The following is a 12879-nucleotide window of genomic DNA, read 5'->3' as shown; positions in this document are numbered from 1 at the left end:
ATCTATCTATCTATCTATCTATCTATCTATCTATCTATCTATCTATCTATCTATCTATCTATCTTTTTAAATTCTTTTTTCCCTCCACATGTGATTTTAGGCTTTCCATTTAACATACCAGTAAGGCAGATAGAACATATATTTATTAGCTGAAGAAGGAGCACACATTTATTAAGCACCTATGCGCTAGGCACTGTGCTAAGTGCTGACCAAATATTATCTCATTTGATTTTAACAACTACCCTAGGAAGTAGGTGCTACTAATTATCCCCATTTTACAATGGAGAAAACTGAGGCAGACAGAGGTTAAATGACTAGTCCAAGGTCACAGCTAGTAAATATCTGAGGCTGAATTTGAACTTGGGTCTTTCTAACTCCAGGTCTAGTGCTCTAACCATGGTGCCAGGTAGCTGAGTTATCTTATCTATAAAATGGAAATTATAATAATATTTATTTCCCTATCTACAATGGCTGTTATGGGGAACACATTTGATATAGCTGTAATGTGAGTTGTTTATTATTATTGTTGTTGTTGTTGCTGTTAATTTAAAGGCAGCATGCCATATTGGATAGACAGCTTTGGAGCCAGGAAGACCTATGTCCAAATCCTGCCTCTGACACATATTGGCTGTGTGTGACTCTGGGCAAATCACTATACCTTTCAATGCTGGAGGTAATTCTGTAAGACCATAATTGCAGATAAAGTGCTGGCTTGCATTGGTAGAAGGAGCTGAGAGTTCCTGGTACCAGTAAAATCACAGGTCTGTTCTCTATCTATAGTCTCCCTCCTGTCCCCATGTCCTCGTGGCAAATCCTAGGCATTTCTCTCTTAGGATTCATTTCCAAGAGAAGGAGAATACTTCATTTTACAGATGGAAGAAACTCCATCTGTCTCTAAAGATAGTCTTAGTCACACAGCTGCTTAGTAATGGAACTAAGATTTATTTCATAGACTGGACTAGGAGTTAGAAAATCTGGTTTCTACCTACAGTCCTTCCAGTTACTGGGCACATGACATTGGACAATTCATTTAACTATACTGAGACACAGGATAAGGAAAAATTCCTACTGTGCAAACTCCCCCCAGTAATGCAAATTAGTAGCTCATATGCCAACTATGCTCTTTGAGGGTTACTTAGAGCACTGAGAGATTAAGTGACCTGCCTATGTGTCAAAGGCAGGACCTGAAACCAGTCTGTCCTGATCTGAAGGCTGACTTTCGATCCCTGACACTGCTGTTTCAGTTTCTCATCTGCAAAATGGGGATAATAAAATCCTACTATGTTCAAGCTGACAGGGGGCCTTAGAGATCACTTTCACTACTTTACAGATCAAAGAACAAATGGCCCTAGACAATGAAATGATTTTCCCAATGCCAGTGTGATTTGGGAAGCTGGGCATTGATCCCAGGTCTTCTGATAGGCAACACTAGTGCTGACTATGCTTAAGCTGTGTACTCATTAAATACCTGCTCTGCCATCTTCACTGAGTTCTAAGAATCAAATGACCTCGTGAATAGAAAGACACTTTGAAAACTAAGTGTTATGCAAATGTAAGGAATTAGGCAACACTTCGCATAATGTCTTTGAATAACGAATATTTGAAAAATAATGTTATTCACTTTTCCAAATCTTTCCACTCCTCCCCTTTCCATTTTTCTCTCTGGGAAAAAAAAGGCAGAAGGAAAAATTTTGAAATGTTGAAAAGGGAGGTTTGTCTGCTCACTTTTATAGACCAGAACAAAAGTTGGCTCTTCTCAACTGAGTACATCTTCCAGAAAATCTGAGCCAAACCATTTATCTTAAGGGCAGCCCCAATCATTGAAACCCATCTTGTTGGAGGCACCAACAGAAACTCATCTTCCCAGTGGAATGTAAGCTTCTTGAAGGAATTGGCTATTTCATTTTGGCCTTCGTATGCCTAGCATTTAGTACAGTGCATAGCACAAAGTATACACACTAAATGCTTATTGATTGATTGATCTTGGGGCAGCCTGATCTATTAGCATTAAGCATGAGTTGTCTTTATTCCTTTTTTAACAAGAGAGCAAAACTCATGTTCACACTCCATAGGGAGGATAGGGATAGGGATAGACATAGGCATAGGGAACTGGATTTATGATTTCATTGGTAGAGGGAATTCCCAGATATGGAAGTTCCCTCTACCAATTCAGGTTGGGACTTTCTCTATAATTTACAGTCTTAAAGAGTTGCCTAGAACCTTGAGAGGTGGTGACTTACCCAGAATCATATAGCCAATATGTACCAAGTAGGATTCGGACCTAGGTCTTCCTGGATTTGAGACCAGTTCTGCAAATATCATGCCACGATCAATGTTTCAGAGAAAAGCTCCCCTTAAATTCATTGAAGCTGCTCATATGATCAACATCTCTTCACTCCCACCCCACCAACGTATTTTTTCCCCTCAGTGAGAGAGTGACTGAGGGTTTTGATTTGTTTTTACAGAAGGGAAGCAACATGGTATAGTGGCTAAGAAATTGGACCTGGAGTCAGGAAGACTTGGATTCAAATCCTTCCTCAGATGCTTGGTAGCTCTGTGACCCTGGGCAAGTCACTTAACCTCTCTGTGCCTCAGTTTCCTCATCTGTAAAAGGAGAGAGTTGGACTTGAGGGCCTCTAAAATCCTTTCCAGCCCTAAATCTATGATCCTATATTTTCCCTCTCCTAGCAAAGATCTGGGCACATTTTGTTGTTGTTCAATTGTTTCAGTGGTATCCAACTCTTCGTGACCCCATTGGGGGTTTTCTTGGCAAAGATACTAGAGTGGTTTGCCGTTTCCTTCTCCAACTCATTTTATAGGCAAAGAAACTAAGGCAAACAGGGTTAAGTGATTTGGCCAGGATCATACAGCTAGGAAGTGTCTGAGGTTGGATTTGAACTTGGTTCTTCCTTACTCCAGGCCTGGTGCTCTGTGCACTGCCACCACATAGCCACCTATGTCCTAGGTACATAGTAGGTACTGTGGAAGGATTGCTTGACCTTGGATTCAGACCTTTATGAGTCAGCTGAGGAAGAATTAACATATCCTTCAGCATCTAGATTGCAACACCAGAAGAGTTATTTTATTTATTTATTTATTTTTTTGCTGTCTCCTCAGAGCAGGTCAGGATTCGTTGTTTCCCCACCTTTTGCTGTTTTTTTCACCTTTTGAGAAATGCTTTAGATCTGGTGACGGCATTGCTTCAATTTCTACCCATCCTGTTTCCTCTGAGAAGCCACAGCAGCCATAATTAATTCATAGTTCAAACTTCTAAGCAGCCAGATTTTTAATCCCTGATGAAATGGGTTGCGGATGTGGAAGTCATAGTTCTCCACCCTCTAATTGCAAGGGGGAGATAATGCTGCATCAGTGTCACCCAGTTAGAATACCACATCAGGCTGAAAATAAATATCACATAAGCGTTGAAAGCACACTTAGCCAGGAAAAGTTTCTTTCTTTTTTTTTTTCCATATTAGAAATTTAATGTTAAGAAGTCATAGTCTTATTCAGAAGGATGACTTTTTAAATATATATTTTTTAAACATGGACACTGAATTCTAAGTAAACAATTTTTCATGCTTAAAGTGAATTTTGAGTCAAATGGAATGACTTGTTTGCACTGACTTGTTGAAATGCAATTACTACCCAGTTTATCCAATTTGCATTATTCTTTTCACTGCTACTCATTTACATATACATTAAACTTTGAGCAGATATGCTTGCTGTATTTGAGTGGTGATGGTGACAGTGGCTGCCAGCAAGGCCCAGAAAATAGAGCAAAAGATAAAAATTTGTGTTTTTGAGATGCCACTTGTCTAATGTGCCTGTCTTCCATTCCCTGGTTCTAATCATCCTTTTTTCCTTATGCAAACAGGAATCAGATTATGTTTGGAGGTCCTGGGGGATTATTCCAAGGTCCTTGAACTAGATAATGAAAAGCACTAACTCAGGCATTTGTGCCCTCTTTGGCATAGCAATGTTCTGACTCTTACCAATTTTTTTTTTTAATCAAGAGCTTCTAACTTTAGTCCCAGAATCTCCTAGAAGGCCTCAGTACCACAACGAGTCTGTGTCTCTCCCTAATGCTGATAACTCATACTTTATTTTGATTTTTTTTTGGTCCTCAGAAATATGACAGGCAAACATTTTCAGGGTCAAATGGATATTGTAAAATGATTTTTCACATCTGCATGGACATTTTTACTTTTCAAAACACTTTCATGCACATTATCCTGTTTGGTCTTCTCACTATTTCTTTGGGGGTACACAAAGGAAATATCACAATCCTCATTTTATAGAGGAAGAAACCAAGATGCACAGGTAGTTTTATTTTCTCAAGGCCAGTTTGTTCCATTCAACTGAGGCAGGAGCCTTGTAGTAGATGGACAACTGAACTGGGAGTCAGCTGGCCAGGGTTTTAGGCCTGCCACTTGATGTATGACCTCTTGCAAATCATTGGATATCTCTGGGCCTTAGTTTCCCCATCTAAGGCTCATTTTCATTCTGAACTCTGTATGAGGGAAGGGATCCAGAAATTCTAGCCTGGTCAGGACATCTTAGTCTTCTGCTTTCTAGACTAGTGGGCAACTTGTCCCATCAAAGATTAAAAATGTGGATCTTCCCTGGAAGTTCTATTCCCTTCTTTTTTTCTCTTTGTTTTCTGCTTCAATAGTTTCTTTTTCTTCCAGGTCCCCAAACCCAGTTCCTCCCAGTTTCTCAGAAAACAAGCACAGTAGTGATAGGCAGTTGGGTATCAGCGGACAGCCGGGTGGTACAGAGGATAAGCATGCTGGACTTGGTGTCAGGAACACCTGGGCTCACATCTTATCTCAGACACTTATCAGCTGTATGACTGTTGACAAGTTGTTTAAACTCTCCCAGTCCTTTCCTTTCCTTTAAAAATAGGGATAATAATAGCACCTAACTCACAGGGTTGTTGTGAGGATCAAATGAGATAATGTTTGTAAAGGGCTTTGGAAACTTGAAAGGGCCTATGTAAGTGCTACCTACTCATTAACATCTTCATCTTCATCATCATCATTACTGTTACCCCTTCCGTAGTGCATTGGCTAATTTGATATTGGGTGACTTGAGGTTAAGTCCATATTTAAGTTACACATTCCTTACTGATGTATTGAATGTTGTGAAGTGGGAAACTAGAGTATTATAAAAAAGTAGAGGAACAGGAAAAGGTCACCTTGAAAGAAATGAGTTTTGCCACCACTAACATTCATAGTAACATTCTGTTTGTTCCCGTATATGAGGTAGCTCATGGAAACTTTACTTTTCTAGGTCTCAGTTTCCTCATATGTAAAATGAGGGGGCTGGAAGAGATATTAGAAAAGTTCTCCTGCAGCTCTATTTGATGACCCTCTGACAAGTGCAGAGGGATTTATTTCGTAGGTAGAGAGAACTGTGGCTCAGAGGTGACTTGTCTGGCCTGAGTTCCATGGTGTGTCAATTGGTGAAGGGAGGGAGAAAAAAAATCCCCAAATTAAGCACATTCACATTTATCCCTCTGTCATCCTCTTACACACACTTTTGATACCTTTTCAGCAGTTCTTAGCCCCCACACATTGTCCTGGACCTATAAGACACCCTTACTTAGTGACCTACCTGGTAAAACTCCAGTTTTCTATATCTTTGCTAGCACTTATCCACATATCAAAACTTACCTGTCCTTTGTCTCATCTTCTTTATGCCCTTACTCTCTGTAAGTGTGATAAAAGGGCACTCATTGGTTAATACCTTATATTTGTATATTTGTGGTACATTTGTACCTCAGGCACTGAAAGGCTGGATAAGGGAATACTGATGCAGGCAGGTCTTCTGTTTGTTCATTAGTCACAGTGAACAGTGGCTGCTGACTTCTATGATGAGGGCTTTTCTGGCCCACAGCAAAGGCTTGATGGGCAGGGCAGGGTCCTCACACACAAAGACCTAAGAGGGGCACTTACCACATTTTTGTAGAAGTAGTAAATGACCATCCTCGTCAAACGTGAGTAGCACCAGTGGCCGTGTACAAGCAGGAGCTTCTTGAGATGCTTGAAGCGAGAGATGGCAAAATCACTGGACATCACAGCCTGAAAAGTGAGAGCTGAAAAGTCATCTAAACTTGACTGCTTTACTTACCCTGCCCCAGATGATTCCCAATCCCAAAGAAACTGCCCAGGAAGGAGAAATCTCACTTTTGTATCTCCAAGGGGCAGGAGCTGAAAGGGTAATCACCATTACATGATAATTGGACTAATTTGCTCTGCCATCTCTTTTGTTTAGACATACAGATCACTTCCCACCTCATTTCTGGTGAGATGGAGGACCAAGCCACAGTTACAGTTGGGATGAACAGCTTTTCATTCCTGTGATGCCTGTTTCAGGAAAACTTCTAAAGGACAGATTTTGACCAAATTAGACAAATGGTTACTGGGGTTTTTTCTTTTTGAAGGCAATCAGGGTTAATTAAGTGACTTGCCTAGGGTCACACAGCTATTAAGTGTCAAGTGTCTGAGGCTGGATTTGAATTCAGGTCCTCCTGACTCCAGGGTCAGTACTCTATTCACTGCACCACCTAGCTTCCCCTGACAAATGGTTTCAAAACTACCTTTCTAGCATCATAAGTTTAATTTGTGATTCTGGCTATCATCCTAAAAAAAATTGTGGCTGGCACAGATTTTCAAATGTATTGACAGAGCATAGTTCTTGTAGTATTTTTTTTAATGGATTACATGAAAAAACTTGAAACATGGGTAGAACTTACAGAGATGTAGGATTAAGCCAAGTGAAATTGATAGCTCAGAGGACTACTACTTTGCACTTAACTTTGGTTTGAGAGCTTGGTTTTGTAATGCAACCCACACATTGATTGTACAGTCAGTTCCCTAAATAGCTGGTTTTGAACTTGGTCAGACATTGGACAGGGAATGTAGGGAAGCCTGAAAGCCAACCAACTTGTGGATGGTAACGAGTTGGCCTGTATCTCTTCTTGAGAGCAAATCACCTACAAACCTTAGGTAGTTGCCTATATCTAACATAGGGAAAGAGTAAGGAAAAAGGAGAATAGTAATACCTGCATGCCTTCTTGCCCAGATATCCCAATTCCAACATCAGCAGCTTGAATCATGCTCACATCATTTGCACCATCACCTGAGAACAGATGGAGAATGACTGATGAAGAGTGCATAACAAATGGGGCTTCTGTGGTTTTGTGTACATTGCAAAGCTGAAATGTGAAAAGACAGGCTTCAGATGCTTTGGACAGCAAACCAAACCAGAGGGACTATGAGGGAATTAGAAAACATTCCTTCAGTGTCATCTTTTTGTCTCCATTGCCTAGCATAGTGCACGGAACAATTTAAGTACCCGATCAATACTTGTAGAATTTTATCAGTGAGGAATAAGAGGCCAAGAGACTTTGGACAAGTCACATAGTCACATAGTCACATAGCTATATAATAGCAGAGTTTGAACTAGAATTACAAGCCAATGACTCTGGATACAGAGTTCTTTCTAGTTCACCTTAGTTTCCTCTCTTAGCTGAGTCTTTTTCACAAGGCACTGAATGAAACTTTAAGGGAAATCTGTCACTAGAATATTGGACCCTAGAGACTTGTCTTTTACAACTTTTCTGCTTTTCTCAATTTTTCTGATTCTATACATTCACACAGATTAAACTTTCCTCTCCTAGGTATGGTGCACATGTCTACCTCTGTTGTTGTTTAGTTGTTTTTCAGTTGCGTCCAACTCTTTATGACCCCATTTGGAGTTTTCTTGGCAAAGATCCTGGGGTGGTTTGCCATTTTCTTCTCCAGCTCATTTTACAGATGAGGAAACTGAGGCAAACAGGGTTAAGTGACTTGCCCAGTGTCACACAGCTGTAAGTGTCTGAGGCCAGATTTTAACTTACGACAATGAGTCTTCCTGACTCGAGGTCAAGCACTCTATCTACTATGCCCATGTCTGGACCTAGACCTGTCAAAATTCCTTTATTTCTTCAAGGTCCAGTTATGGTGCCACCTCCTTTATAGCGTTCTCTGATTTTCCAGGTAAATTTGATCTGTACCTCATATTTCCTGTCCCACTTTGTCTGGTGCCTATTTGCTTTCATCCTATTCTACATTGTGTCATGTTATTTCTATGGATACACATTATCCTTTCCCACTGGATTGTAAGCTCCTTGATGGCAGGGGTTGTGTTGTTTCTGATTGTTGCATTGTGATCAGTCCTGGGAGCCTGCATTTTAGAGGAACATTGACAAACTAGAAGTTAATAAACTAATACATCCAGAGGAGACCAAGAAGGTGAGGGGCCAGGAGGTTGTGCTTTATAGCAGCACTGGCAGAAGGAACTGAGGATGTTTAGCTTGGGGAAGAGAATCAAAGGGAATGTGATAGCTGTCCTCAAGCATCTGAAAGGCAGTCATCTAGAAGAGAAATTAGGTTTATTTTTGTTGGCTCAAGGGAGAATAAGAAGCAGTAGGATGATGTTCCAGAGAAATAACCCTTTGGTACGTGTGTGTGTGTATACGAGGATTTGGCTCTCCCTCACTGGAGGTCCTCAAGCAGAATCTGAGTGATCAATTGTTGAGCATCTTTTTTGTAGGATACTTTCACAGGATTTTAGTGCTCAAAGGGACCCGGGAGAGCAGTTGGTCCAAATTCCTCATGTTATAGATCAATCAATCAACAAGAATTTATTATAGGTGCCTCCTGTGTGTCAGATGAAGAGACTGAGACTGTTCCAAAAAAGGGTAAGACTATGTGACGTTGAAACCCCTTCTACTTCTGAGAATTTGTCATTATGTGATTATGTGCTAAGTACCTAGAACAGTGTTTGGTATATAGTTGTCATGATAAATATTTATTGAATTGAATTGAATTGAACCTTAGAAAATAGGATTGAATGAAGTTTTGTTTGGGGCAGATTTAGGGTTTCTCCTGAGGCAACCAGGGTTAAATGACTTGCCCAGGGTCACACAACTAGTAAGTGTCTGAGGATGCACATTTAGTTTTAATAACTTAACAAACTTAATAAGTAAAACAAATTAACAAAGGTGCTTTAGGTGGGGCCGCTAGGTGGCGCAGTGGATAAAGTACCAGCCCTGAAGTCAGGAGGACCAAATTTGGCCTCAGACCAAACACCTGACACTTACTAGCTGTGTGACCCTGGGCAAGTCACTTAACCCCAATTGCCTAAAAACTAAAAAAAAGGTGCTTTAGGGAATCTGGCATTAATGTCTTTGTTTTCTGTAGCATGAGACCTTCTTCTGCTGATTGAAAGGGATCTTTCAAAGGGATAAGAGATAGACCAACCACTACATTGTTTCCCTGAAGATCCCTTTCTTCCCCAAAGCCTGATTCTGAATTCACTTTTAGCAGCTTATCTCTGAGTCTGCATTGCCTCCACTTTATTTATTTTTTACAGCTCCTTCTCAGTAATAGGCTGCAATTAAATTAATATTATTCACCATAGAGAATGCTGAACTCGAAGAGAGAAAAAAATTCTTCCCATAATTATTTTGAAACAAATTTATTGATCTCAAAAAAGTAGCATGTCATCTGTGGCTGCCTTTATTCTTCCCATAATTAGTTTTTTTTTTTAAATAATGTGGAAATGAATTATTTAAATCTTCCCCATGGCTGAACTGTCTCAGCCTTTAACTTCTTCCATTAGCAAGCCTTGGAAAGTGGAGGCAGTTTCTCTCCTGAGCTGTCTATGTTTCTGTTGCTATGGGATTACAGTACATCTCTGACCCTAAAGAATGAGCTCTGTAATATTTTTGTGATGAGTGGGAGACTGAAGCTCAGTGGAGGAGAATTCTGGATCCAAATGGGCTGCTCTCACCAAAGGTTTGCTCTCTTATAAACTCTACGCAGCTTAATGTTGCCTTATGCTGAATACTTAGGTGAGATGTAATTAATAAAGGGGATACTGTGTAAAGTGTATTGAAATTTTCCCCAAATTTCATGCTCCAAAATCACACTTGAGGATTGTAGATGAAGAAGGTAAAATGTAATGACTTTATCTGTAAGGACATTGCTGTAATTCTGATTCTTTTACTAAGATCATAACCTAGGTTGTCAGCTCTTTTAAAGCAGGGACTATCTTTTGCTTTTTTTGGTATATCCAGTGCTTAGCACAGTGCCTGGCACAGCAGGTGATTAATAAATATTTATTTACTGACTGAAAGGACCTTGGATGGTAGCTAGTCCAGTCCTTTTATTTTACAGTTAAGAAAGCTGTATCCCAGAGGCTTACACACACTCAATAGACAGTGGCAGAATTTGAACTGAGAACTTCTGACACTAGTGCCAGCTTTCCATTGTATCCCAGTACATCAGTTAGGGTCAGAGCACTCCTTCTGGCCTAGGGTTACTTCTAGCCTAGGGTTACTCAGTGGGAAATCAAATGTAATAAAAACAACATCTATTTAAGCATTTGTTTTATAAGTTACTAAGCTTAGTTTTGGAATGTAGGAGGCCAGAGGGAAAAGCCTGCTAGAGGATCAGGCTCCTTTCTGTGCCTCTGTTATTGATAATTTCTCTCTGCTTTACCTGTACTTCCTGGATTCCTGGCCTTTGTCTGCCTTAACCCTTGAGACCTGGTTACTTCATTCTAACTTACTGATTTCTTAGCTTCTTAGAACATTCACTTCTTTTGACTACATAAACCACAATCTTCTTGGATTCTACTTTGATCTCTTGGCTGTCAGAGCCTTGGCTTTTTTCTGATCTCTGGTCCTACTGTGATTTTGACTCTATTTTTGTTGCTGTTCAGTCATTTCAGTTGTGTTTGACTTCATGAGTCCCATTTGGGGTTTTCTTGGCAAAAATGCCAGAGTGGTCTGTCATCTCCTTCTCCAGCTCATTTTACAGATGAGGAGACTGAGACAAACAGGTTAAGTAACTTGCCAAGGGTCACACAGTGAGGAAGTATCTGAGGCTGGATTTGAACTCATGACCATGAGTCTTCCTGATTCCAGGCCCAGTGCACTATCCACTGCACCACCTAGATGACCATTGACTCTATCCTACTGATCCCCAAACCACCTGCCAAGTTTCATTCTGGTCCTGACCCCCTTCCTGGCCAGCTGGATCCCATTGTTCCCTTTCCCTGGTATGAAAATTACCTATGGATAGAGTCATTACTTTCAACTGGTCCCGCACCAGCTTGACTACCATGCTCTTCTGGAGTGGAGTAGAACGACAGCACAGGACCGAGCGGCAATATTTGGTCAACTCCAGAAATTTCTTCTCTAGATTCCCTTGGAAAATGATATTTAAAGTCTTCCCATCAATCACCAGTCCAAAATCTGAACCTGTAGCTCCCATGGTGGAAGATGGCGCCTGAGAAGAAAGATGGATGCCAAAGACCTGGTTTTCTGCTTGGCTTGTGTCATGTCTCTTCACCTCTTCCAAAGCACAGTTGAGGATTGATTCACAGGTCTCCTTTAAAGGGAATCATAGAAGAACGTATATCAAGATTTTGAAGTCTCTCTACTTTCTTCATTCGGCACTGTAACATTTGAAATAGCATCAAAGATATTTCAGTGGAACCAAAATCCCTTGCTTCAGTGGAACTCAGGAGAGTATGACTAGAGCAAGAACTTGTTCATTAAGATGAGGGTTGATCCAGGGATAAAATAAGACAGAAAATAGTAACAACAACAACAATAATAAACAATAATAATAAAGAATAATAAATTCTACCACTTAATAAACACATGCCACCTTTATTATACTAAAGAGGATACATTGCAACCTACCTGGCTGCTGCACCCTAAGACCATGGGCCCCTTCCATCTGACTTGCAGTCAAAACCTAAATATGGATGTTGTCTCCACTATTAGAATGTAAACTCCATGAAAGAAGAGGTTGTTTTACTTTTCTGTTTGTATCGCTGATACTTATCACAGAGTAAATTATAGTAAACACCTGATAAATGCTGTTATTTCTCTATTCCTTCCTTCCCTTCTCCCTCCCTTTCTTATTCTCTCTCTCTCCCTTCATTCTCTCTCCCTTCCTTTCTTTCTTTCCCTCCCTCCTTTATTTTCTCTTTTTTCCTTCCTTCCTTCCTGTCTCTTTTCCTTCCTTCCTTCCTTCCTTCCTTCCTTCCTTCCTTCCTTCCTTCCTTCCTTCCTCTCTCTCTCCTTCCCTCTCTCACTCCCTTTCTTCCTTCCTTTATTCCATTCATTCTATTCTTTTCAAAATGCTGTCAAATCCACATTTGATTCTTACAACAACCCTGTGATATAAGTAGGATAGGAATTAGTGTCTACAAAACTTTGAAGATAAGAGAGACATGGAAATCTTTAAATGGCTTGACCACACTCATAATGTGAGTCTGTCATAGAGTGGGTCCTAGAACTCAGGTCTGCTAGCTCTGAGTTTAGTATCATACCAAACCTTTGTATCACACAATGATGTTATTTAGATAGAACTTCAAAGTTTGCAAAGCACTTTATATGAATGATCTCATTGGTTTCTCATAACAACCTTGTGATTTAAACACCAGAGGTATCATTAATCCCCATTTTACAGATGATAAAAAAAAAACAACTAAGTGGTTTGTTCATGGTCACACAGCTAGTAAGACTTGTATAAACAGGTCTTTCTGATTTTAAGTCCAGCACTCTAGCCCCAGTGTCAGATTGCTAAATCTTTTCCATTAGTCTGCCATGCACATCAGCACTGAGAAACTGTTGATACACTGAAAAATACTTCATCACCTTGCAGTCATTTCAGTTAGGTCTGGGCATGACCTGAATATGAAAGAAAATACAGATAATCCAAAATGAAAGAAGGAAGGGGAGAGAGAGGGGGGAGGGAGAGGGAGGGAGAGAGAGAGAGAGAGAGAGAGAGAGAGAGAGAGAGAGAGAGAGAG

General features: G+C 40.3%; 1 protein-coding gene across 3 annotated transcripts in view; it reads right to left on the bottom strand.

Moving 5' to 3' along the window:
- The window catches only part of ATP10B (ATPase phospholipid transporting 10B (putative)), a 334760-nt gene that overhangs the window by 22948 nt on the left and 298933 nt on the right, over nucleotides 1-12879 (bottom strand). For all 3 annotated transcript variants that reach the window (XM_027842047.1, XM_027842049.1, XM_027842048.1), the window contains 3 exons: nucleotides 11126-11444; nucleotides 7067-7143; nucleotides 5958-6083 (listed from right to left, as the gene is read on the bottom strand). In XM_027842047.1, coding sequence (XP_027697848.1) covers nucleotides 5958-6083; nucleotides 7067-7143; nucleotides 11126-11444 — 522 coding nt within the window. The remainder of the gene's footprint in view (nucleotides 1-5957; nucleotides 6084-7066; nucleotides 7144-11125; nucleotides 11445-12879) is intronic.

This window comes from Vombatus ursinus, unplaced genomic scaffold (genome assembly GCF_900497805.2).
Source record: "Vombatus ursinus unplaced genomic scaffold, bare-nosed wombat genome assembly UNPS02014863.1, whole genome shotgun sequence".
In the NCBI taxonomy this organism is placed as follows: Eukaryota; Metazoa; Chordata; class Mammalia; order Diprotodontia; family Vombatidae; genus Vombatus; species Vombatus ursinus.
The sequence above is the reverse complement of the archived record's forward strand: the minus strand, read 5'-3'. Positions and strand labels throughout refer to the sequence as shown.